We start from the raw sequence: 26,371 nt of genomic DNA on the forward strand, positions 1-26,371 counted from the left end.
TAAATTACATGTCTTCAAATACAACTGCACATGGATAATCTGTAGAAGACCGACAATATTGAACAAGGCAGTAATTAACAAGATTAATCTGGTTGCCATGACTCATCCAGGGGATTAAAGCTTTACAGTGGCCTACAACCGGTGTTTTTAACCTATAGTATAGGTAAGCTGTGTTGAAAATGCACACCTGTCATGAGAACACACTCAACAAGTTGGAAAGCAATTTTGTAAACTGCTGTTGTCACTTTGCAGAATGGTTCCCATAGCCAGAGCTTTCCTAAGGAGGCTTCCTTCAGGGTCAATACATCCCAAGGGAGTTTTAAACTAATAAAAATGGCTCAGAAATAGCCTGGGACAAAAAAACCCCAAACCAACCAACCAAAACCAAACCAAAACAAAGAAACAGACAAAAAAGCCACCCAAAAAATAACAACAACAACAAAAAAAACCCCAAAACCAAAAAACCAAACCAAACCAAAAAAACCCCAAAAAAACAAACAAAAAAAAAAAACCCCAAAAACCACCAGACCCCCCAAAACCCAACAAACCAACCAACAACTGAGTGTTTTTTCAGCTTCTGTGGCTCTATAGTTTAAGCTGTGTTTCATGCTGCTGTTCGATCTTGACTGCTAGGAGCAGCCAAGGAGCTGAGACAGGTCATTGTAAGCTGGTGTGATGTCCCTGCTACAGGATCGAGTCAGGGGAGACAGATCTCAACCAATGTTTATTAGTCTGTTATTAATTTAGCTGTTACTACTAACAGAATCAAGCTGTTTACTGTGTTAGCAGATAACTGCCCATTGAGCCAGCTCCTGGTACATCCACATGTTCATTGTAACTCCCAGGTGGGAGCCTCCCTCTTTGCTGGAAAGCAGAGGCTTTTATTAATGCACCTTTGAGTCGGATGTTCAGACAGTCCCTCAGGGCCCTTTGTTTAATCAGGTATCTCTCTGCAGTCTTTGTCTGTACACAGCAGCCACCGCCTTTCTGGAATGTGGTCTGAGTTGTGCAACTTGAGGGGAATGTGTGCCATGCTGAGCTGGTGACTCTGGGTGCGGTGAGTTTATCAGTTCTCATGGAGTCAGCAACATGACAAGTGTCTGGAGCTCTGCAGGTTGTGGGAGACTTTACGTGTTGCCTCTGGGCAGGCACATTTTTATCTCCTATGTTCTCAAACTGTTTCTCCACCCATGGATCTATGGAGGCCATTCACATCAGTTCATGCCTACTAAACTACAGAACTGTTCTCACATGAAAAGTGAGAAGCTGAGCATCTCTGCAGAGCTTACTCTAACACAGCTCTCCCTGAGCATCTTAATACTTTCAACTGCAGGTGCTATAAGATGTACAGGTCTGTGAGTCTGGGAGGTGAGGTGCTGGGTGTTTCTGTTCCCTTATGTGTTGCAGTTGATGAATTATTTTACGGCTTTAAAATCACATTAAATCTGCTTTTAAGACAACCAGCTCTGATTGAAAGCATACAAGTGCCACTCTAGCAATTTTTTGGTTGCTTTCAGATTAAAAATTTGTGGAACAATATTGAAAGATATTGAAAGGATAAGATGATTTTTAATGGCACGTGTATTGTGAGTCAAAAGGATGATCAAGGCAGTGTAGCAGGCTGCATATAGGCAATTAGTTCCCCTTGAGATATAGAGGAATATTGTAGCTGGCTTTCATCTGTGGCAGTGCAAGTCTCTTCTATGCAGTTGATTTCATTGCCATAATGACCTGTGCTATGTTGATTTCTTAAGTACCTTCAAGCTTCCCAGTTGGCAGTAGGTGCTTATGTGTGCAAATCTGAATTTGGTCTAAAGTTAATATAGTCACTGGAGCAATTTGGATTCCTGACTGCAAGGTGCCTGTTGTAGAGTGAGCTGTATTTATCCTTAGGATTTTTATTTCAATCAATACTATATATGCTATAATTATCATGGGAGGAAAGGTGCCTAGATTGCATATGAACTCCTAAATTTGGTGTCTAACTAGACTCAGTCCCATCCTATATTAAAACATACTGTGCAATATGTTTTTACGTGTGATTACCTTGGTGACTTGTTTTACTGTTCAGCTTGTTATTGTCTGCTGTTTTTGTAATATGGCCTTCACAAATTTAAGGTGAAGGAAGTTATTCAATGCAAAAAATATTTAGTTTGTATATGTATAATATGCAAAAAGTTTCTTAAAATAGGGTTGTTTGCTTACTTGCAGATAATAGTTTACAGTAGGTTAAAGGAAGAGTACTAAAAAAAGAATGCTGTGATGTGACATTTCTGATGTGCTAATCTGAATCACGCTTGTATGCAGTTACTGTAATCAGCTCATTGCAAGGCTGCCAAGCTGCCCACACGTTCCCATGATGAATTTGCCAAGAGAAGTTTGAACTCCTTGTGGCCATCTGCATTTGTTTTGAGTCACAAGTCCCTGGGTGTGTTTATTAGCTACTGTGTTTATTTGTGCTTTATTTGTTGGAAGCTGGTTTTGACTTTTGCTTCAGTTTCCCCATTGAATTGACCTTTTCAGTTTGCTTTTGAAACTCTTGCAGACTTACAGTTGGGGTGTGAATACACTTCAGGTCTCTTGACTTTCCTGAAAATTAAAAGAAAATAGTGCGTTCATCACACTGCAGCACATCTATCATGACTCCAAAAAACCCAGCTTTGAAATTATAACTACCAAATGTCAGGATATAGTTCTTCAACTTAAATAGTTGATAAAAAGCTGCATTCAAAAAATGTGCATAAACCAAAACCTCTGACTTTCGGCATTTTATAGCTCAAACTGGGACAGTTCCTTATTTTCTTGTATGGTCAGTGCTGTGCCCATCAGATATAGTATATTTTTTTTCATTTCCCTTTAGCTTGCCTTGCAGTCTTGCAAGTCCTGTTGCGTATCTGTGCACGAGGCCTTATCAAAAGGAGCACAGACGCTTTATCTAAACTGAGTTTTGCTGTTCACGCTTTACCAACTCTCCTTTTTTGGCTTTCTCCTTCCTCCTCCCAGGCAGGGTAGTTACCTGTGTGTAGTTGGCTTTTCAAACTTAAGTGTGGGTACTTAGGATTCTCTGCTATTTTGGAGATCTCGGCTGAAAGCCAAGGTACAAACAAACCGACAAAATGACAGTTCCTCTGCCAAAGAAGGTAATGGATTGCTCATCACCAGTTTGTATACTGATTTTTAAACATTAATCCAAAATGCATAATCCAGAGCTAACCAGTGTGCCTCACTAAATGCTGTAATGGAGATCTAAGCACAGTTTTGGGGGAAAATAACATTTTTTTTTGGAAGATAGAAGTTCTGTCTCACCACTGAGTTTTCTATTTGCAGTCTAATAATGCCGTAGGTAATGTTTGCATTGCAAATGGTTACTGATCTTCTTTGCTTCTGAAAATTTTTGAGCTTTTTTCTCTGTGGGTTGCCAGAAGGTTGCAACAGAAAGCTTGTGTTTTCATATTCACTTTTCATTTCTTAACTCAATGCTGCCCATCATCAAACTGTGGTCATTGTATCCTTTCCTCTTACCAACTCGTAATGGTAGTGGTCATCTTTCTCCTTTGTCTCCATGAATGCCATGAAAATAATTATTTTGGTTCTCTAAAATTTTAATAATCCTGATTTTTTAATTTTTTTTTTCTTAATCAAAATTGGATTCTGGTATTCAAGCCTTTCTTTTGCAGATAGTTTTTACCACACATCATTTCTAAGAAGAAATATGAAGGTCTAAGTTAATGTAAATTGACAAGTTGCAGGGCATTTTTTTTTCCCTTAGGTCCTAAAGAAGACATAAACAGTTTGGCCTATAGGGTGTGTTGCAGGAGAGATGTTCATCCAGATAGCTGCATTAGTTGCCTGTGCTTGTAATATTTTTGGCAGTCATGACAAGAACGGGTAGAGAAACTAGCGCTAGCATCTTTAGCCATATGTACTGCTTCAACCCAAGTGCTTTGCCATGAACCACATTTGTTTTTAGCAGAATGAGTCTCTTACACAGAGTGTGCTATGATTAGTTATTCTAACTATGTCCTGGCATATTGTGCCTTGAAATGAGCATTGGACATGGCATATTTATCTGATTTCTCTGAAGTCATGTTCAGATAACAAAAATGCAAAACGGAGAAGAAATGCTTGTAGAACTTTGATTTTGCCTTTTTGTAAGGAGATTTTTTTAAAAAATACAGATTATAGAAAATACCTCAGTGATATGCAGATCCCCAAACTCTTAAATGTAGCTTAAACTACTTGAAAATTCACGTGCCGTATTTTTATAGGCAGTTTATAAAAATTTCTTTGAACATATAAGATTTTGCAGGGTTGTCTGGTTGTTGGTTTTGTTTGGGGGGTTTGTTTGGTTTTTTAATATTCTGATCTTAAAGAGGCTGATGTTTTTTTGGATACCTGAAATTGTTTTCACGTAGCTCATACCTAGCAGGTCTTTACATAAGTTTTTTTTTTTTTGTTTCCTTAGCCTAAGAAGTTTTCTGTAAAATAAAGCAAAATTGTTTAATTAATTTTGACTTGGATTCCTTTTTAACAATATTAGAGTAGTATGAGAAGCCAAAATTACTGAAGCAAAAGCTTGACCAGCAAAAGAATTGCTTGCAAGCAGTTATGCGTACCAAAGATTATGTTTTCCCAAGGACTGTGTCTAGTTCTGCTGCTGAATTTCTCCTGAAGACAACCTTGTACATAAAGTGGTGTGAGCAGTATGGGATGATGTGTGACTGGCAACTGGTAGTGATGCCACTGATTTTTCATTTGGGGCATCTTGAGGGAAATATTCCTGTCTAGTAACTGGAGGATGTTTTCAATCTGTCAGCCAAAAGCATTAGTTTGCATTTCCATTTTTTTCTTTCTTTTTTTTTTTTTTTGGGGGAATATGGAATTGCAGGCTTCTGTAAGTCTGTTCAAAGAATTGATTCAGATCTTGAACAGACTTGTATTTCAGGCAGCTGTGGGATCTTCTCTAGCTTTATCTGGCAGAGCGCTCCCTGGCCTCTTTAACTCTGCTCAGGGTTACCAACTGCTGTGGTGGGAGGCTGCGAGAGGTGGCATAGAGCCAACAGTCCCCTTCCAGACATGGCAGGAGATGTGCATTTCTGAGTCCCTCAGACTGCGTGGTTCTTTCACAGTATCTTTGAAATTGGTTCAGTGCACCAGCTATGTTTTAGATGTACAGAATGAGGTTTTTAATGGAGACTTTTGGTTTTGTTTTCTTTTTTCTTAGGTTTTGAATGGTCTCTGAGACAATCAGGAACCTACTTGTCTGTTGTCCCCAGAATATTCTAGGTACTGTGATTCTTCTGTGATAGTATCTTAGATCAGCAGAGATTTCTTTCCTGTAGAATAGACAGTACTTCTAGATATACTTCTTTGCTATACCTTTTTACCTTCCTCTTCACTTCTTCTTTCCTCCCTTTGCAGATCCAGTCAGTTCTATTATGTATCTGTGGGTACTTGAATTTGGATGTTGGTGTTGCTGACTGTCTCGTGAGTCCCAGGCATGACCTGAAGTCTTACAGGCCTTAATCTTCTCCTACCAGAAGCTGGGGGAAGAGTCACACACAGAACCTTGGATGAGGACATGGTTTCATCTTCTAAGCCAGCCTCCTTCTGCATGGTGACAAGCTAATAGCTTTGTGCCATACCTACAGTGAGGTGGACAGGAGGAAATAAGCTTTTTTTCTAAATGAATAGGAGCTTCTAAAAATGGAAATTTTTGTCTACTGGGCTAGGTCTGGAAAGAAATGCGAGGAGGATCCCTGCAATGAATACTGTTTGGAGATGGTTCTGACTGCCCTTTGGTGAAGCTGAATCTCAGTAGCACATAGATAGGATGCACACATTACTTTAGTGCACTCTCTTTTTCTTGAGAAGTTTACATAAACTTAGCAATTACATGAACTTTCAGTTACCCTGTCTGAACAAGATCTGTCATTGCAATCTAATTTGTATTGAGAGATAAGACTTGTCTCTGCTGACTGTGAACAGTGGCTGAGATAGCTCCTGAAATATTTTGAATGTGCTCTCTCTCTTCTCAAGCCAGTGCTTGAGAATTCAGCTGAAAACCGGTGCATAAAGGTATCTGATAGAACATGATGTTGTGCTGTTTATTCTGTATTAGGGCTTTTCAGTACTGCAATTGAAAAGAGAATTGATGCATATTGAGCTACACTAAAACAAACTTGTGGTTGAGGGCTTTTAGGGGAAGAGACAGGCTGGGCAGAGGGCATATAAGAGGACAGTTAAGAACTGAGTTGATAAACTGATAGTGGTTAAATAATGACAGAATACTGAGCAGTGTGCAGTAATAGAAATCACTGCTACACTTACAAAACTCAACGATATTAGAAATGGAGAGATGAATTCTAGATTAAATGTATTTGCAATGAGTTGAACTTCTTGAAATGAAATTAAAAAAAAAAAAACCTCAGAGAGCTTTCCGTACAGTTGATGATAGGAGATGGCATTTGTATCTAAGGAGCAATAAAAAAACTCAACCCAACAGTTCAAACAAAAGGTTTGTGAGAAAGGATGATCATGAAGTGGCTGAAGAACAACTTAGTTTTACCAAAACCAGAGCGTATAAAGAAACATATGAAACACAGCCCTTAAAGAACTGCAAACTCTTACCTGGGAGGCTTAATAATAAGTCTGATTTTCATCTCTATGATATATATGTTACCTTTTTATGGCATAAAGCAGTGAATAAATCAAAACAAATTATGCTTCTGCTTTTACGCTGTTACGTTGTTGTTTTTGGACATTTTCTTTGTAATACAGAGTGCAAAATAAAAATGTCCATCTTTTATTACAGTTTGGGTGCACTTTAGGTGATTGAAGTCTGTCCCATCCAGGTGCACACAAAATCCGGATCTCAGGAAGAGAAAGGATTGGGTAAAGCAAGCTGAACCTAGAGCCCTCTCTGCTGGATGGCTGGGAAACAACATTTGAAACAGGAAAAAAAAATAAGAATTCTGATGTAGAAAAGAAAATCTGTGGGGCTAGTGAAGAAATCTAGAAATAAACCACAAAAATTATGTAGTTGAGCTTTTCCTATTATAAGCAGATGAAATAACATACATTTATTGCATAAAATTGCCTTCTTTTATTGAATCATCAGGAAATCTATTTTAATGATAATTCTTTTCTTTTGAGCATGTATGATATCTGAGGGCTAAAAAGGAACTAACATTCCCTCTGAGAAATTTGAAAAATTCATTATATCTGTGCCAAAGAAGGGTATGCAAGTAAAGAATTTTAAAACCATGTATAGCATAGGAGGTGCAGATGGGTGCGGTATTTTTGTAGTGATGCCCAAAAGAAATTAACGCTTACTGTAGAAGCTGTAGCAATATGTGGAAAATATGCTATCCTGAGACAAAGTACCTTTTTAAAAGGGCACTTGGCAAGATGTATCAGCTTTTCATGTGAGTGTTTGAAATATATTTTCCAGTAAGAGGGGAAACCCTATCATAGTAATTCAAGTTCCTATCTTATTCCTAAGGTGAAGGCAAACATAGGCTTTTGAATATTTTTCTTTCAGAAAATTTGACTGAGACCAGGGAAAAGAGAGATGCAGATAAGTGAATTGGCTCTTTATTGCCAGCACTAAGAAATCCACTAAAGCTGTGCAGCTCCCTAAGGTCCATACATTTGGAACTGATGCTGAAGTGTGTGTGCGTGTGAGCACACATGCACAGCTTTTACGTGTTTGTTTTTTTAAGCCAGAAAAAGTCTACTGAAGATGAGAGGGGTCAACTCTGAATATACTTGTGGGAAATGTTGACTCTCCCTTCTTCCATGGTCTTTCCAAATGTGATAGCAGCTGAAGACACTCATGACATATCTGGACACAGAAAATCCATGACAAACCACGACATAGAGACATGAGAAAACAGGGTTTGTGTATACTTTCTGGAAACCGTTGGAATCTTGTGTGCATGGAAAACACTTACTGACCTTTATTAAACTTGGTTTCCTTCATTTTTATGTGTGGGAGAAGCATGTTCTGGAAATGTTTGATGTTTGGTAAAGCGTTCGTAATGAAATTTCTTTTTCCTGTTTTTTTTTTGTCTACTTTTTTCCAAGCAACAATAATATAAGTATTTGAAAATTGTTTAGATTAAAAATACTTTAAGAAGTATAGTGTAGTAAGAGACAGGAAGATTTTGATAGTATATTTTTGTTACATGAAAGTAAGACCTGTGAGGTGAGTGTTCTTTGGGGAAAGGGAGGTGGAAGTAGGGAGAAGCCTGTCCAGTTAAGCAGACTGACTGCTACGAATTTATCATGTATCACCCAATAGGTATGCAAAAGGCAGTAATGCATTGGGTAAAGGACTGTGAATTTGTTCTCTTGAAAAGGCAGGAATAGTGCAAATGAAGGATGATCTGCCAGTACTGATTCTGGTGTGGAAGCAGCGCAGGCGTGATGCCAAAAGAGGGCCGAACATGTCTGTGAAGCCACCAACCAGTGGGTATAATGTGAAACAAACAGATGGAGATTTCATAGGTCATTTATGGAAGAAACTCCTCTGACATTCCTTTTTATCCTCTAAAACTGTCAAATGTCTGATCGTGTCCATCAGTCCTGCCTGGGTGTAGTTACTATCATAAGTAAAGCTTCAGTAGTCATAGTACTTGGTACTAGTGTGCTAAACCCATGGTAATGTTTCTGCTGTCAAGGCATCCTTTCTTACAATAACTTGCATAATTTCTGAAGATGTGTTAGACAGACAGACCTCGTTAGAGTAGCTATTTAGCAGTCGCTGCCAGTCCACGAATTAGATTTATGTATTAAGCATTCTCTGACTGTTCATGCAACATACTAAATACTTTTAGATGTCTTTTCTGGATATAATAAGGAAATTCAGTAATTCTGTACAGATTTTTCTTACTTAACTGAATGTGAATTTGAAAAACAGATTAAGTTTGCATCGAACTCACTATCACTGTGTTTCTGTTGACTGACTTCACTAGGTGCTAGACCAGGCTCTTTGACTGTAAAATGATAGCGATGACTTCATTGTACCACAGAGCTGTGTTAAAAATTTGCATGAACATTTGAGATATCTTGAAAAATTTCCAAATATTAAAAGCAAAATGTTTACACTGAAGATGAAAATTATCCATGTTTTGTGTTTAGAAGATAGGCAGAAAAATGAGTGAATGAGAATACACTGCTCTTCTCCTCAGCTGTAACTTAATAATTTTGCAGGTAACGGTTTTGCAGTGTCAGAATACCTTAACTCATTCTTTGCTAGGATGGAGTTTTGTACTATATAGTCCTGTTCCCTTATGACTCAATAAAAACTTTTTCCAAAATCATTGCACAATTAATTCTGTTGAATATTAATTATTTTTTCTGATGCTGACTTTACCTGTGCTATATTTTGCTGCAGTATTTTAGCAAAAGTATTGTGCCATATATATCTGGGTTTTATTTTTCTTTTCAGGGCATGGCTTTTACCTTGGAAGAGAGGCAGCAGTTGAATATTCATGGCTTATTGCCACCTTGTTTTCTCGGTCAAGATGCCCAGGTTTATAGTATTCTTCAGAATTTTGAAAGGCTGACATGTGACCTAGACAGGTAAAGTATGGCTATGAAACTTTATCCTATTTATCAAACCATAAGTCCCTTATATTTTTCAGTGGTACTACAGATGAAATGTTGTGGGTTTTTTCTGAGCAATGGTGGTTGGTGATTTAGAATCATTAAGCTAACTTTATACTTGTGCTAAAATGCTTTCTTCAAAAAATCAGCTCCTACTTTAAACTGTAATATTCCAGTGCTGTTTGCATGAACTTATTTTCAATAAGCAAATGATATGAAAGTCATCAGAATCAAATGAACTCATGTGAAACTGAAAGTCAGTAATGTCTTTACATGCATATAGATACATACACATTGAAAAATACATAATATTTTACAGATTTTATAAATTTTATAAAATTATTATGTAATATGGTGCTGTGGTGGGTTTTTTTTCTTATTTTTCTTTTTTTTTTAAGAAAAATCTGGGGAGAGCTTTAAACCTTTATGAATATTCAATATTCATTATATGTTTTATAAGCCCTAGAGTAAAACATTATTCACTTTTCCCTTGTGCCTTGATTTCTCTGTTGTGAGTGGTCTTGTTATCCATATGTGATATGTGGCTTTTAGATAGCTGTCTGCTGGTGGCAAGGCTTTTTTATAATATAAAGTTGCTACAGCCTTTGTTTTTTTATGGAGGTAGAACAGGATGAGCACAGCCTTCCTCGTAAGTGAAGAGCTTACGCCTGTGATCTCTTTTCTGGGTTAGCTATCCTCAAGTGCTCTCAGGTATGATGTTACCAGTTTTCACAGTGGTAGCTTCCCAGGCTAGAATATTTATTAGTGTGAGTCCCTGGGTGTAGCTAAACATAAAATTTCATGGAGACCCCTGCTTCAAGCACTGACTTGCTCTGTCCTTCTCTCCCCATCTCCTCTCTAAGTCTGCCTTGAAATAGTTCCTTCATGATACAGCTCATTGTTTTGTATGTTTCAGGACATTTAATACTTTAAGGCTGTTTCAATTGTCTGTTTCTGTTTGAATTGCTGGAATTTCTATTCACCTGTAACAGAAAAGCAGGAGAAAAAAAAAAAAAAAAGCCTTTTACCCCATTGTTGTGTGTGTTTCTTAACTGGTAAAGAAATTTTGCTCCTACCACAGGTCAGAAGAGAAAAGCACTTCTGTTTCTTAAAATATCACAGATCGAAAGTTACAGATTTAGCTATGTGAAATTCAAGAGGAGAGTAGCAGTATTCCCAAATCTTAATTGTTTAACTTTTTTTTCAATTTATTTTTTTTAGAAAAAAATTGTGGATATTTAAATGGCTTTTCACCCAATTGAAAAATTTCTGCAGGAAAGGAAAAAACCAAAATAATCGGTTTTTAATGATGGAGTATTAAAACTTTGAAAGCTGTGTCATTTGAGTTACAATAAAGCAGCATATACTGAAGTTCTGATGGCAGTGGGAGTCATCAAATAAAATTAACTGGGTATTGTAGGAATACTTTGCAAAAAACTTGCTCCATTGTGTTGAAAGAAAGAAAAGAAAAATCTGTCTTGAGAGTCGGGGAGGGAAGGAACATTTCTAACTTAATCTACATACAATAGACACAAATAATACACAAGTATAAGTGCATATAGATATGTGTACAAATAAATGTAAATAAAATGCAATTTTTTCCGCCAAATCTGTCCCTGTTAATGTCTGTATATGATTAATTAAAAACTCAATGTCATTATTTTCCACCTGAGTCTTCTATTGCATTTTCTCTTTTCCAGATTAATAGTTGGGTAAGAAAGACATTTGTTTCCTGCTCCTGTGACCAGACATTTCTAAAATAGAAGTGCAAACATTATGATATTGCATCCATGTGCCTTAAGCATTAGAACATAGCACACCATTTTATAGCATAAAGCCAGTTTGTCGTGCAATGCCTTTTTTAGTATGAAAGTTATATTGTACTGTGCAGCTTTGCATAGTACAATATTTTTGATAATAGAGTTTTAGTGATATACTTAAGGTGAGAAAACTAGTCAGCCTTTTGTTCATGGAAATAACTTTTTTTCTCACTAATATGAGTGAAATATTTAAATTAAGAATTCAATAATTGAAATCATAAAATACCTAAAAGCTGTGCTTATTTCCCAGTCTTATTCTGTGGCTTGTGGCATTGGTATTTTCTCGACCAAAATTTTTAGTCCAAGTATTTGTATCTTCTCCTTCCCATTTTGTATGAATAAACAGTGTGACTCCATTTATAATTCTGGATAAACTGGGCTGGAGTCTCCATCCTTGGAGATATTAAAAACCTGATTGAACATGGTCCTAGACAGCCTGCTCTAGTTGACTCTGCTTTGAGCAAGGGATTGGATGAGGTGATCTCCAGAGGTCACTTGCAACGTCAGCTAGGCTATCATTTCATAACACAGGTTCATAACAATTAAGAAATAAGCTTTCAGATGTAATCTTGGAATAATGCAAATTTGGGTAAATTATATCAGGTTGGCCCATAAGCACTTAAAATTATATAAATCCACACCTCCTTTCCCCCCATATGAAATTGTTTCTATAAGAAATCATATGTATATTTTGTGTGAACACTCAGCAGGCCTAGATTGAATACTCAGATTATGCTGTGCTTTGGTAAAGATATATTTTCCTCTTATGTCAGTAGGGCAGTATATTGCTGTGTTATTTTGTCCAGTTTTTAGCAAAATAAAATGTTTTTGAGTTACATGTGTAGGTTTACATTGAAGGCCACTGATGGAAAGGCTTGGTAACATTTGCATGCACAAGATATTTCCTTTGAAGACTGTCAATGATGACATCTTGGGCTCCTTTGCAGAGATAAAAACCGCTTGTGTGATGGCCTTGCCAAAACTTGTGCATGCAAAATGTGATTTTGCAGCTGTGTTTGAGATTGTCAGACCCTTGACTTGCATTGGAGTATGTCAGTAGAAACCCTGCCCTGAGAACACATGCATTACCATGTGTGGGAGCTCAGTCCTTCAAGGCAATAAGCAAACTCTGGTCTCCTCTACTTATACTCGTAGCATAGTGTTTTAAAGGGAAGAGTGACTGATCCTGCTGCAGTTACTCCTTGAATACCTTCACTGATGGAGAATGCTAGAAAACATTGACTGTATAAAGTGCTCCCTTTACTGGCAGGTGCTCAAGGACAGGCTTGTGTAAGAGCTTGCAGCTGTTGCTTTCTACTGAATGTAAGTCTACTAATTCGAGAAAAAAACCCACATTTCTTCCAGTATGCATCTGGCATAGTCTTTGCTTCCATAGGAACAGTGATTGAAAAGAGATAAAGGGAAACTGTTGTTTTTGTCCTAGAGCACAGGTTTGATAGTAGGTGTATAGCTGTGTGTTTTATGTCCAAATACAAAAGATTAAGCACAAGCATATACTGCAGAGGTGGAAGCTGTTAAGTACATCAGACAGAAAGGTATCGTCTGATGAAACATTAATGGTGTGTATTGCAGCATCTGACACTAGAAGAATTGTAGCTTGCCCTGGTTTTGACTGGCAAGAGGGTGTTTGTAAATTCATAAAGCTAAGCTGATAGTACCATGGCATGACATGTTTTGGCACAGCTCAAAGTCTTTTGCTGACTTGCAGCATGGAATTACTGTACTCTGAAATACCAAGACTTCACACACAAAATGAATGTGAAACAGCAGCAAATACATTGCCTGGTATGTTTGGCAAAAAGCAAGCCAATAACAGGAAATAATTCTGTTCCTCTAACTTAATTTGGAAAAGCTGCAATGGATTCTGCAAGTAATTGAATATCGTCTTTTTTCTTCTGTTTTGCTTTCCCCCGTATGTTCCGAGTTGTCTTTCTTATTACTCTATGTTGATTTTGGTCAATGAGAAACTTAACAAGAGCCGGCTTCAGTGTACACTCGCAGACCAGAAAGCCAGCCATATCCTAGGCTGCATCAAAAGGGGGGTGACCAGCAGGTTGAAGGTGATCCTGCCCCTCTACTCTGCTCTTGTGAGACCTCACCTGGAGTATTGTGTGCAGTTCTGGTGTCCTCAGCATAAAAAGGACACGGAACTGTTGGAACAAGTCCAGAGGAGGGCCACGAGGATGATCAGTGGACTGGAGCACCTCCCGTATGAAGACAGGCTGAGGAAGTTGGGGCTGTTCAGCCTGGAGAAGAAAAGGCTGCATGGAGACCTCCTAGCAGCCTTCCAGTATCTGAAGGGGGCCTATAGGGATGCTGGGGAGGGGCTCTTCATCAGGGACCGTAGTGATAGGACAAGGGGTAATGGGTTAAAACTTCAACAGGGAAGTTTAGATTGGATATTTGGGAAGTTTTTTACTGTAAGGGCGATGAGGCACTGGAATGGGTTGCCCAAGGAAGTTGTGAATGCTGCATCCCTGGCAGTGTTCAAGGCCAGGTTGGACAGAGCCTTGGGTGACATGGTTTAGTGTGAGATGTCCCTGCCCATGGCAGGGGGATTGGAACTAGATGACACTGAAATTGTTACCCCTCACACAGCCAAATCTTCTGCCTAGGCTTTTATTTCTTCAAAGAGTCACACTGATAAAATGTTACACTGGATGTGTGAGCATTAGGAGAGGTGCAATCAAGTCACTTTTCCTGAGAATGCTATTATTTTAGTTTTTCTTGAATTTTTCTGTCTTTAATAACATTTCTGTATAGTGATGATGCAAAGTAATGGAGCTTAATTATTTTAGGTTAAAAATTAGGTTAATTATTATAGGTTAAAAACAATAGCATTTCCTCCCACTTCATTTGCTCTCATGTTTTGCAAGATAAGAGCAAACAAACCTTTAGGTTTTTTGGTTTTTTTTTTTGTTGTTGTTTTTTGTTTGGTTTTTTTTTTTTTTTTTTTACTATTCCATTTTGTCTTGTAAAATGCATGCCTGTGATAGTACAGCCAGTTATCCTGAGGAATTACCAGTAATTTTCTAACAGTTATATCAGTTTTCTTCTGGATTTTGATAACATTTGTTTTATATCCTTTTGTTGCTACTGTATTTCATTCTCTTTGTAATAGCAGACTAACAAGAAAAGTTCTTAGGTGAAGTAAAGGCAAGGGGGAGAAGTGACATACTGAAATTTGAAGGCTTGGCAGCCTCCTGTCTCTTACGTGCCAGGCCTTGGTTTTTGTCCTCTGAAGCTATTCCCTGTAATTTCGTTCAAGACTCCTTGTCTGAGGACAGATAATATTCTTCTCCCTTTTTATAGCAGAAATTATTGTTCTCAGTGTTTATTGCTTGTTTTCACTATGTTTTCAATTAAATGTGGGGTTCAGTAAAAGATTCCATTAAATACTTTGTTTTAAAAATATCTTTTTTTTTTTTTTTTTAACACATTGCTGAAAACCACTTCATGCTTTTAGTTGTGTAAATTACTTGGATGTTGCTAAAAGACACATACTTGTTTAATGCATTATAACCAACACCACATTGAGTGTGAAGCATTTTGGGTTTTCCCCTTACGAAAGAATTTTTGAGAAAGTCGGTACCCCTGAGCAAGTTACTGTGCCAAGAAAGAAGTGGTATTTTATACCTGCCACTGAAAAGTAGCCTTCTGATCAAAAGTGTTCTTTTCTAGAAATGTGTTTCACTTTCTAATATTATTTTTTATGCTGATTTGGGTATGGCCAAGTATGTAATAGTTGTAGTATGCAGTTATTATTGTTGCATTTTCTTTAGCATATTCTAAATGTAGAAGTGGTATGATAAATGCAGATAAGAAAATAACCCCTCTATTTAATGCTATACGACAGTAAAACCAAAATGGAGAATTTTGCCAAATAGCTTTTTGGTTTGAAGCCCTTGAGGTTGCTTTTTGCCAAACTTTTAATTACTTCTGTAAAAGAAGCTGTGCCTGCCTCATCCCCTGGCAGTGTTCAAGGCCAGGTTGGACGGGGCTTTAAGCAACTTGGTCTAATGGAAGGGGTCCCTGTCTTGTGGCAAGGGGTTGCAACTAGATGATCTTAAAGGCCCCTTCCGATCCAAACCATTCTATGATCTATGATTATGATTAAAATGCTCCAAGAGTTCAAGGACATTGAAAGATGTGCTATATCGTAATGAAATACTAGGAAAATGAAAGGTTAGTGGGGAAATGCAATAAGAGGAAACAAAAATTTGTATGTATGAATATATTTGTAGCTGAAAACTACGACTGCAGGATATAATTTAACCTTGGAGAACAGTCAAAACTAATGTGTATGATGGAAGGTAGGTCGGGATATCTTATGGTGATGGTATTCAGAGTACATCTTCAATTCTTTGCTTTCTAGATCTTTATCCGTTTAGGGTCTAAAGTACCCTTGGTGACACAAACAGAGGGACACCATTATGCCTCACTTCTGTCACTTCATTACAGTACAGCTAAATGGACTATTAGCTTTGCTTATAGCGATTGCTAAAGGTTTATATAGCAGATCGTGATAGAAATGCTTCCCTTATACAGGAATAAACAAGCTAAGTCTGAAGAAAACAAATGCAGATTTACTAAGCTGTTCATTGTTAGACATTTACCTAAGTATATTTCTGTCTTCCCAAAGCATTAATTAGATTTTATTGGTGCATATAATGCGTAAGCGTGCTGAATGAAAGTTCATGCAAGTACTATTTAAGCACACAAACCTCCAGGCTTTTGGAATGAATGTGTTGTATACATTTCCTCAACACTTGTGTAGTAAAATAATAGGAATATCAACCTTTTGGAGTGCAGTAGTAAATCATTGTAAATGAAAAAAAAACAACCCACAACCCACCAACAAAATCAGCCCCCCAAAACAACATATGTAAATTGTATGTGTAAATTAAGTTGAAGTTTTTATGGAAGCTTTTTAATATAGAAAACTACTTAATTTGTTAAGTAATACTTAACCGTACTAAAACTAGTGAATAGAGAGGTGAGCTTTAGGCTCATCAAATTGCTGAATATTAAATGTTCCCAAAGTAACTGGGGTCATACCTGTGTGAACTAATGTAACCTGAAGTCACCCATAGATTTGTATCATCCACCATGCTCAGCATTGAAATATGGCTTCCTGGTTGGGATGTTGGAGCAGTAGTGTATTTATTCAAGATTAAAGTGATGGTAGTCAAAAGTAGATCAAGCTAAGCATTAACTCTTTTCACTCTTGTTTCTCTGATTATTTTCTTTTCCCTCATTGGTTTTCTTTGTAAATATAGAAATTCTTCAAATGCCATCAAAACTTGATTTCCATTAGGAGATAAAACATTGCAGATTTCATTACTAACATAGACTTCAGGGATGAAAGGCCATATGTGTATGCTTTGTTTTTAAAAGCTTTGTCTGCAGTACTCAGGTAGGTATTTGAGGTATTTATTTGAGGTATTAGTCTGGATTTAAGAGAAATTTCTGTCAAGGCAAGAGCAGCAAAAGCTAACATTTTTAGTTTCATTTTGGGGGGCAAGAGAGTAAGCTTGTTGAAGTTTTACTTAGCGGTGGTCTTATTTCAAGTGGAACAACTGATCTGAACGGATTAGGTTCTGACAGGCCAAATGCTCAATTGCAGCATAATGTTTTATACCTCCGAGGGATTATCTTCCTCGATATGTAGTGTTTGTCAACTTTATGATGTTTTCAGCTTCTCTCTGTCTCAACCAGTTTGTTACTTTTCTGTCTGAACCATTTTGTGGTGGTAAGACAAGGAAGAGTTCAAATACTTTTAACAAGAAAGAAGCCGTTATAGAACAAACATAGCTTCAGTTGATTATCTAAACACCTTTGTATTTTGAAGTTTATATGTTCACTTGATGTCTGTCTAATTATATATAATTCTCCACAGATACATTCTACTAATGAGTCTTCAGGATCGAAATGAAAAGCTTTTCTATAAAGTGCTGACTTCTGATATTGAACGGTTCATGCCTATTGTTTATACTCCCACCGTTGGACTGGCTTGCCAGCAATATGGTTTAGCATTTCGAAGGCCAAGGTAAGTAAGTGTATACTTCAAATAAAAGTAATTGTATCTTATTTTCCACTTGGCAGATTTCTGTAAGGGTTTTCTAACATAGCTGAATGTAAGCCAAAACTGCAATGATAATTCAAATTACACTTTTGGTGTCCATTAAATAATAATTTGTATTGCATTAAGAGGTCAAATAGTTGTTTTAATTGCATTAAAACATGGGTACATTTTTAATCTTGTTAATGTTTTTGGAATCCTAGTTGCATGTTACAAGACTAGAGAAGAATGGATCTTTATTCTTAGAATAATTTACTTGCAGACATCTTAAAAATAATCAGTATCATCAAAGTGTCCCTCTCATTGCTTAGAAATTTATTGTTTCATAGGTTGGTTACTGGAATTCTTTTATTCTGTATGCAATATCTGTATTTATAGAGTAATGAGGAAGTACTATGAAAGAAGGATATGTGTTTCTGTTTCGCTCTGCACCTTTGAACATCAGCTCACAGAGTATGAGATTTATGATGGTTACAGTTAGAGAACCTTGTGTGTACCAGTGCCCTCAAGTGCAAAGTGGAACAAGGCTTTGGAGCCTTCTGTATGGTTTTTTGGCAAAAGAAGAGATAAATGGGCTGTGTATGTGCATAGCTCTGTTAACAGAAATGGGTTTTTACAGTCAAGGCATTGATGGAAAATAAGAAGCTAGCAAGATGAAAGGAAACAAATGACTGCTCACAAATCTTCAGCAGGAGGTATTTGAGGGAGAACACTTATGGCTTCAAGGTTTTGTTGTTGTTAATGTAAAAATCATTTTGGCCTTGTGACTGACAGAATGAGTCAGGACCGTCTGGCCAACTGCAGAAAACAAGAATTCCCACTTCTGTGCACATTAAAAAGTTCAAAAAGACCTCAAGAATTCTTACTTAAACCTGTTTAACAATCTGGCTTACAGGTGCCTCTCCTAGCAAGAGAATTCATCTCCTACCCCCCCCGCCCCTCACCTCCCTCAGTATTGAACACCACAGTAATTTTACTGCCCTTGAAGGAAGTGCTAAAATGGAAATTAAGTCTTTGCCTAAGCTGGTCTCATTGCTCCTTGTTTTTGATATCCAGTGCTGTATAAGGTATTGCACAAGGACTACCTCTGCACATGCATGTACTTCTCACTTTCCCCCCAGACCTGTGGAAAAAAAAACCCTGTTAAATTAGGCAACAGTTCAGCTGTCAAGTCTTCAACTGTTGAGACACAGGCAACTGAAACAATTCACCAGCTCCCTCCTGATCCTCATTCTTCAGTCTGATCCTTAGCACACTCTAGACATGGGGAAAAACTGATTGGTGAGTTAGGGAGAGGGAAAGGGAGCACTTCAACTTTTTGTCTTGTTTTTTCTTTTATTATTATTTGGTGGAATTTTTATCTGCAGAGGACTTTAGAAAAATGCCTTAATTTTTCTCCTCTAGCTATTAAGACTAAAATGCTAGTTTGCACAGCTCTGTCACTAATGAATTTATGTATATAGTTAACTTGAAACAAATTACACTATAGCATCCAGTTAGCATATATATTGGGAAACAAGGAATTCTGAATTCTCTTATGCAACTAAGCCACTCTTTATCCTCTCCTGTAATGACAATTGAGTAGACTTTAAAACTTTGTGAATTTGTTTGAATCATTAATATATGTCATCACAAGCTTACATTTTATTTTCCTTTAAAATATGATATAAAAAGCTTTCAAAAGCAAGGCATAATAGCAGTAATGCATACATTGTGCAGACTTTGGGATAGCAAGCTGAACTCTCTCAAGTCAGCAAAGGACTGCAAAATAAAACTACCAGTGCATATAACAGTGCACGTTCCCTGTGGATTTTCCTTTGTTCTACTTTAAAAACCTTGTTATTCTGGCACACGGGTAGTGAAATTCTGATGAAATATTTAGCTATTCTGAGCAGTGACAGTGATGATCCAAGTGCTCATTGAGCATCTTTATATTTGTATGTTCTTGAAAGTATGATTTTATTTACCAATATTGGAATGAAGACTGATTTTTTGCTCCCCCAAAAGTGTTCATTTCCTTATAGAAAATGAGCAAATTCAAGGCAGATTATACTACTGAGATGATTTCTGTCCTTTATCATTTAACTTAAAAATGACATAGCTTTATAGGACATCCCATAATTTAGTATTTAATACTGTGTTTTTCACTGCAGTTGTGCTGCTAATTAATGAATGACATTTTAAACAATATTAAATCATGTTTTAACTGATACGTCTCTTGGTATTCAGTTGTATTCTTGAGCTACTGAAGTCACCCTTGGCTATATTCATCTGTCTTCTGCTTCCGTGCTTTCTATGCGTGACTGTCTGGAGAGATGTACAAGATATTTATAGAAGTCTGGTTTTATTTCTAGTCATGCTGAATTGCCTCACTACTTTCAAATACATGCTTTTAATGACTCATTGAAGTAAATGTGGTTGAAAAACTTGTACAGTCTTCTGTCTAATGAGGATCTCATATATATTTTTTTACTTATGAGCAAAATGTCATCTGCCAAGTCAGATGCTTATTCTTCCCTGTAAAATTCCCAACTGTTATGTTCATGTTATCTCACTACCTGCTCTCATTTTTGCCCACCACCCAGCTGATGCCAGTGTTTATCAGAGGTGTTGGAGGAAAGGACTGAAAAGAATTTTCCTTTTGACAGACACTTTGCTGCTTCGTAAATACCCCTCCTTTGTGATCTTCCACTGTGCTCTGTTACAGAGATCTGTTTTTTCCTAAATTACTCCAAAATCAACTGTGCAAACCAATCAATTTCATTTGGTTTGAAATTATATTCTAGATTGACTCATTTAGTATTAAGCATTATATACTAGCATCCCTCATGAGCAGCATCCTCTGTGAACTGTACTCAGAGAATTTAACATACAGAAGGAGGAGTAAAAGGTATAAACTCTTGTTCAGTCTATACATTCTCATGGTTTTTATTAATTGATTTTTTTCAGTTACAGTTCATGAGGGAGAATTGTAATTGTTCATCAGTAAGAACTGTGTGTATCTGTTTTATGCTGACTCATATCTAAATGCTGTCTTTACTGATAAGTGAATTTTTTTCTTTCAGAATGTTTTTTATTTCAGAATATTTTTCTTACTGTTTCTTCTTACAGCTCAGAAAACATTTGATATTTCATAGTTTAGAGATCTTATTAGAAACAGACTTGTTTACATAGGCAAATAAGTTAAAAATCACCCAAGTGCTACAGCTTATATTTATCACACTAGAAGCTGCAAGGCAATATCTTCCTATGTGGTTTAAATGTGCAAGGGTTTGTTTTTTCTGTTAGATTTATTTATGTTGTTAAGTGAGTTTCAAGCCCCTGGCTCACAAGTTGTGTCTTCAGGCAAGGAATAATGGAAATTAATTTAGGGCTTACAAAATAGGTGTCTCATGGGATCGTTAAATGAGATCATCTTCTGCAACTCCGTTACATCTTTTGAGAAGACTGTTCGGGCTCACATGATGTGGTTACAGTTACAGAAGGACGCTGTGGCTCGGGCAAGATGTTTTTCATCCTGAAGCAGTATTTTGCAATTATAGAATAAACATTCATGGCTGACCAGCTGAGTGTCTGATTAAGAAACATTTCTCAAGAGAGCCAGCTGCAAAGTAATCTGACTCACTGGTTTGAAGCTTGCCTGGGTAATTGACATTTGTTTGTAAAATTCAAACTCAACTCAAGATTGCGTTTACTTGCCACTCAGCTTAAAAATTCAGCATGTTTAAGCTGAATATTCGTCGTAAAATGAACCAGTTTTCATGAATGTTATTCTAGAATTAAGCAGTACAGATCTGATAACATATCTGTAACATGCGCCTTCCTACACCACGTAGTTCCAGAAACATAATTTACAATACCAGTCTCACTAGTCTTCCTCACAGCCATTGAGGAAGATGAGGGAAGAAAGAGGCTTCTCCAGGGGGTAAGTCAGAAAAGGAATTTGGACTTGTACAGAGAAAAGCTCTAAAGGCTTACGCTGGAAGTGTAATGGAGTTGTGGTTTTATGGCAGTAATCATGCTATCTGTAAGAGCATTATCTCAGAATCTCTACTAGATGGTCACTTTTTGGTGTATGGTTTCTAGCCATCATTTAAAAATATGTTCCTAAAGTAATAAATTCTTCAGTTTCTCAAAGCATGTCCATACGTATGACAACTTTTGCTGACTTACCAAGAAACAATCTATTTCTATAAGTGAATTTCTGAAATATCAGTTCTTTCATCCAAGAAGAATAAATATGGGAAAGCTCAATGGAAATTTCCTCCAAGAATCCAAAATCAACTTTTTATATTGTATAGAGAACACCCAGGAGTTTCAGGTTCTTGTGTAAACTCAGCATTCAGAGAGAGGGGGGAAAAATTGCCAAGTATTGCTCTGCTAAAGACTTTGGATGTTGTTAAAATGTTAGGTGACTGTTTATGTGTTTCCATTCCTAGAAGGAAAAGCCATTTCAAACAGAATATGAACGAAGCCAGCCCTGGTAATAATTGCAGCCACACAGGCATGGCAGGGTTCCTCTGAAATAACTTCCCCATGCAGTCACACTCTGTCAAGCTGACTAGGAACGATTTTTGAAGTAACTATATTGAATCTGATGCTGCGTATTGAAGATACAGATGTAATCTCTTAACCGGCAAAGTATGTCAGCCTAAACTTTGAAGCTATTTGTTTCCTTTTTTTTTTAACTGTATATAAGCAGATCTTAAACTGTATGTAAGCAGATCTTTTAAACTGTATATAAGCAGTCCAGCAAACTTTCTCATGGAAGTGTTTTTCTTAATAAGCCTTTCAACTCTGTCTTTTTTCTTGTTTTCCTTCCTCACAAATGACTGGCATATCTAGAGGTCTCTTATTTACCCTGAGACTAAGCAAGATTACATTTTTGAACTGACTTTTCACAAGTATTTAAAAATTTTGTTTGGTTTAACTCTGTTAATGTTTTTAGAGAGCACTTGGAATGTTATTAACAGTCTTTAGTAGCAACTTTTCAGAAGGCAGTTTATCATGCTAAATGCTCAGTTTACAAATGCTGATATTATACCAGATTGCTGCCCCATTGAAGTGCATGACTGGGGAGATACAGATTTGAGACAGGTTCCTTTCTCCATATTCCTCGAAAGGAATGTGTTTATTTACATCTATTGTAGGTATTTGTATTTACAGTGGTTCAGATGCACTGTACTGGATGTAAGTGCTGCAAGTGCGAGTTCTTTTTTTTGTTGCCATAATAATGTTTACATATTGAGATTGCGAGAAGCAAGATAGCATTGGTTTTTTTATAAAGAAAATTAATTAGAGAATAGAGAGATGTTTAATTCCTGTGACAGAACACATGAAGACCTTGGCGGCAGAAGTTGAAGTCTGTTTGCCATCACAGAGTTGATCCTGTGGTACATTTCATAATTCTTCTGTAGCTTCTAATGAGGCTTTCATTGGAGTCTAGATTTTTCTTTTTCTTATTTTCATCGGCTGCCTCTGACATCCAAGTCTCTTCAGAAACCAGATTTGCTTTAAAGGAGGCCAAAATCTTGTCATGTACTCCTGGATCACATGAACCAGGAAAGTTCAGTTCCTGGTGCATCTTTCTGAATGTGTCCCCCTGAGATACGTGGCATTTTCTTAATTGAGACCAGAAGGCCTGGATTCATTTGACCTGTCTTCTTCACCAGTATAACTGCCCCCTTAGATTTCTTTTTAGCACATCTAGATGTTTTTTTCCCAGGCAAAGCATATATATATATATATATTTGTACAGACTGTGTTAATCTGATTGTTACTATGGATAATTTTCTTATTATCTTCATGTAGATAAAACTGATTATTGTGTAACATCAAATTATATGAAAATATATTACAGAGCAATAGTTTCAGAGTTATTTTTCCTAGCAGTTTTTCTCTGAAAACTATGCAGAATTGTCATCTGGCAGCGTAAAAAGAAAGTATTTTGATTTTTTTTTACATGGTCTCTTGTAAGGGCTTGATCCTTAGGGCAGTCTCTGAAATGAGAATGTGTTGTAATAAAGACATAAAATACAGCAAAAGGCTTCTTTGAAAATAGCCTGTTGGAGTTCCATTCTCCAACAGATACTGGTGTGGGTTGTGTGCACTAACAATCTGGCTCAGATGAGTTATTCCAACTGACAATTAGCATAGCTGTAGTATTCCTTCTAATTTTAGACAATCTTTCTCTTAACTGACTTCAAAAGCTTGGTGATCATGGCAGTTGAACCCCCTCACCAAGCACTTTTCAAATATGTGTTTGTCATTTTCACTTCTGTCTCTTGTGAACGTAACAGTGGTTGACACTTTCCAGGCAGCTTTTGTCTTAGTTTTTTTTTGTTTGTTTGTTTTTAATAGCCTTTCTATTTAGTTCAAACACCATGACATCTCATGACACCCAATAATTCTGTTCTTTGGCATAACTCCAATCTGCTCTGTTCCCTTCATCAAGCTGAAACTTGTTGCTTCCTTGGTTCGAAGGAAAGGCTGATGAATCCTCCTAGCATAACGTGCCCTGTTCTGAAAAGTTGGAAAAGGAGAATTTGCACAGCATGAGATGTTGAATTGTTCTCTTCTTCTAGACTGTATTCTAGAAACACACTGCTGGAATGTGTCCAACTTGGTCTGTCAGCAGGCAGTAATGCTGGGGAGGTGGAAGGTGTGAGAATTTTGCATAGAAGATGTCCTCACTTTGGTCTTGGAAAACTCTGTAACTGTTAAGCCACTTTCTCATTATTAAGAAATAATTGAATGAAAAATGTTATGTCTTGATTTTTGAAAATATTAGGTTATTCTTTAAATTATATGTATATAGTAATCTGTTTTTTTCCTGAACTGTGTTAAATTCATGGCTTTTGGCAATATTTTGGTGATAGGTTTCACCGTTTAGTTACAGGGTCAGTTACTCTATTTTTATTAAACATGTGCCTTAGCATAAAATTGTGAGTGATTAGCCTGTGCTGAACTGAGACTGCATAGTCCTGACCTAGCATTATGAAATGTAGTCTCCTACATGCAGTGTTATTTTTTTGTATGTACTCGATGCTTGCATGTAGGTATTACCTACAGCATTAGTGGAAGAGGATGGTTTCTGAAGAAGTCATGCTTTGAGTTACTCTTTCATTTAGTCTTGTCTGAGTTGGGGCTTTATATGTTATTAGCCTCTTCCTACTCTCATGAGCCGTGCACATGATTTTTTATGCAGGTACTCTTCCAGGGGCTTTTCATCATGGTCATTAAAGCTTTGTCCTAAAACACATCACAAGCATGGAATTTTTGGCTCTCAGACCTAAGTTTGTACCTCTTGATGGTGCATTGCTGTTTTTTCTGGAGGGAGTACATCTGGGCTGTGAGCAGGAGGAAATGAGGCCATCCCTACTCCAAACATGACTCTCAAAATGTTTGGCAGCCGTCAGTGTTTGGTTTTTTTCTTTCCCTTCTTAGCACAGTCTTCTGAGGAAGCCAACTAGCAAGCCTCAGGGCTCTTCTACAGACACTCTTGGTTTCTGTGCAAGAGCATAAAAATTAAACTACTGGCCATGCCTGTGTCTGTTGCCTTGTCCATTTTCTTCACACAGTCCTGGATGTTTCCAGGGGATTTCTGTCCTCATTTAGTTTGTATTGTTATTTTTTGCACATTTCCATTATCTTTTTCTCTGAGGTTAAACCAGAAAGTTCTCCCTCCTCCATGGATTTGGAGGACTCAGATTTATCTCTTCAGGGGTCTCTGCACTCTCAGCCAATGGGAACTTACTTCTATGGATTTTAGTTTATGATTATTATCTCCTCATATCCCTGGTGAGAGAGTCTCCAGAAACAAAGACATTTCTTCCTGATGCATTTCACCACATGGGAAGTACAGTTTCAGTGACATACTAATGCAGTGTTTATTAGACCCTTCTCATTTGATGTGTTAAAACAGTCGTCTTGTGGATCTACGTGTAGAGGACTGGACAGAAAGTACATGATCCCAAGTTAAATGTCTTTACTCTGACTAATCTTTTCTCTCTAATGCCAATACCACATAAAAGGTAAGCTATATACTTTTCAACAAATAAATTATATGATTGCATTTTTAAAAATAGGGATTATTTTTTTTGCAAGTTTCATATAAATAATTAGGACTTGCACCAATATATGTAACAACGTCACTCTTCAATGTCTTTCTTTTTTCCTGAATTTTTAGAGAGATTTTGACTCTATGCCAGCCCTTCTGGTTACAGGCTTCCAGATTTCCTAAAGTAGTACACTCATTAATGAAATGTCCTTTAAGGGCAGAGATTTTACTTAGTGTTCACACCTCGACTTGGCCAGAGACTTGTGAGCAACACTAAAGTATCAGGTAATACAGCACGGCAGAGGTCAACTCTTTGGCTCTGTCCTACTCTATTCAAGTAATGTTTATCTACCAAAATTTTCCCCTCATGAAACAGCCTCTTTAAACCTGCCAGATTCATACAGGTCCTTAACTGTCAACATCATCTGTCCCCCAAAACAAACCTTTTAAGAGTCAGTTGCTTCATTAAGAGAACCATGACTTTCCTTAGTTCAACGCCTTTTCAAGGACAGACTGTCAAATGCCACTCAGTGTTTGCAGATGGATGTTACTTTGTAGAAACATGGTTTGAGTTGGAAAGGACTTTAAGATCACCTAGTTCCAACACCCTGCCCTGGGCAGGGAGATCTCCCACTAAACCCTGTCACTGAAGGCTTTGTCCAGCCTGATCTTGAACACTGCCAGGGGTGGAGCATTCACAACTTCCATGGGCAACCAATTCCAGTGCCTCACCACCCTTACAGTAAAGAACCTCTTCCTTGTATATAACATGAACTT

The 26,371-nt window shown here is 37.2% G+C and overlaps 1 protein-coding gene across 1 annotated transcript in view; it reads left to right on the plus strand.

Moving 5' to 3' along the window:
• The window catches only part of ME1 (malic enzyme 1), a 167,117-nt gene that overhangs the window by 30,810 nt on the left and 109,936 nt on the right, over positions 1 to 26,371 (plus strand). The window contains exons 2-3 of the mRNA XM_065681358.1: positions 9,455 to 9,588; positions 17,353 to 17,502. Of these exons, the coding sequence (XP_065537430.1) occupies positions 9,455 to 9,588; positions 17,353 to 17,502 (284 nt within the window). The remainder of the gene's footprint in view (positions 1 to 9,454; positions 9,589 to 17,352; positions 17,503 to 26,371) is intronic.

This window comes from Lathamus discolor, chromosome 5 (genome assembly GCF_037157495.1).
Source record: "Lathamus discolor isolate bLatDis1 chromosome 5, bLatDis1.hap1, whole genome shotgun sequence".
Classification (NCBI taxonomy): Eukaryota; Metazoa; Chordata; class Aves; order Psittaciformes; family Psittacidae; genus Lathamus; species Lathamus discolor.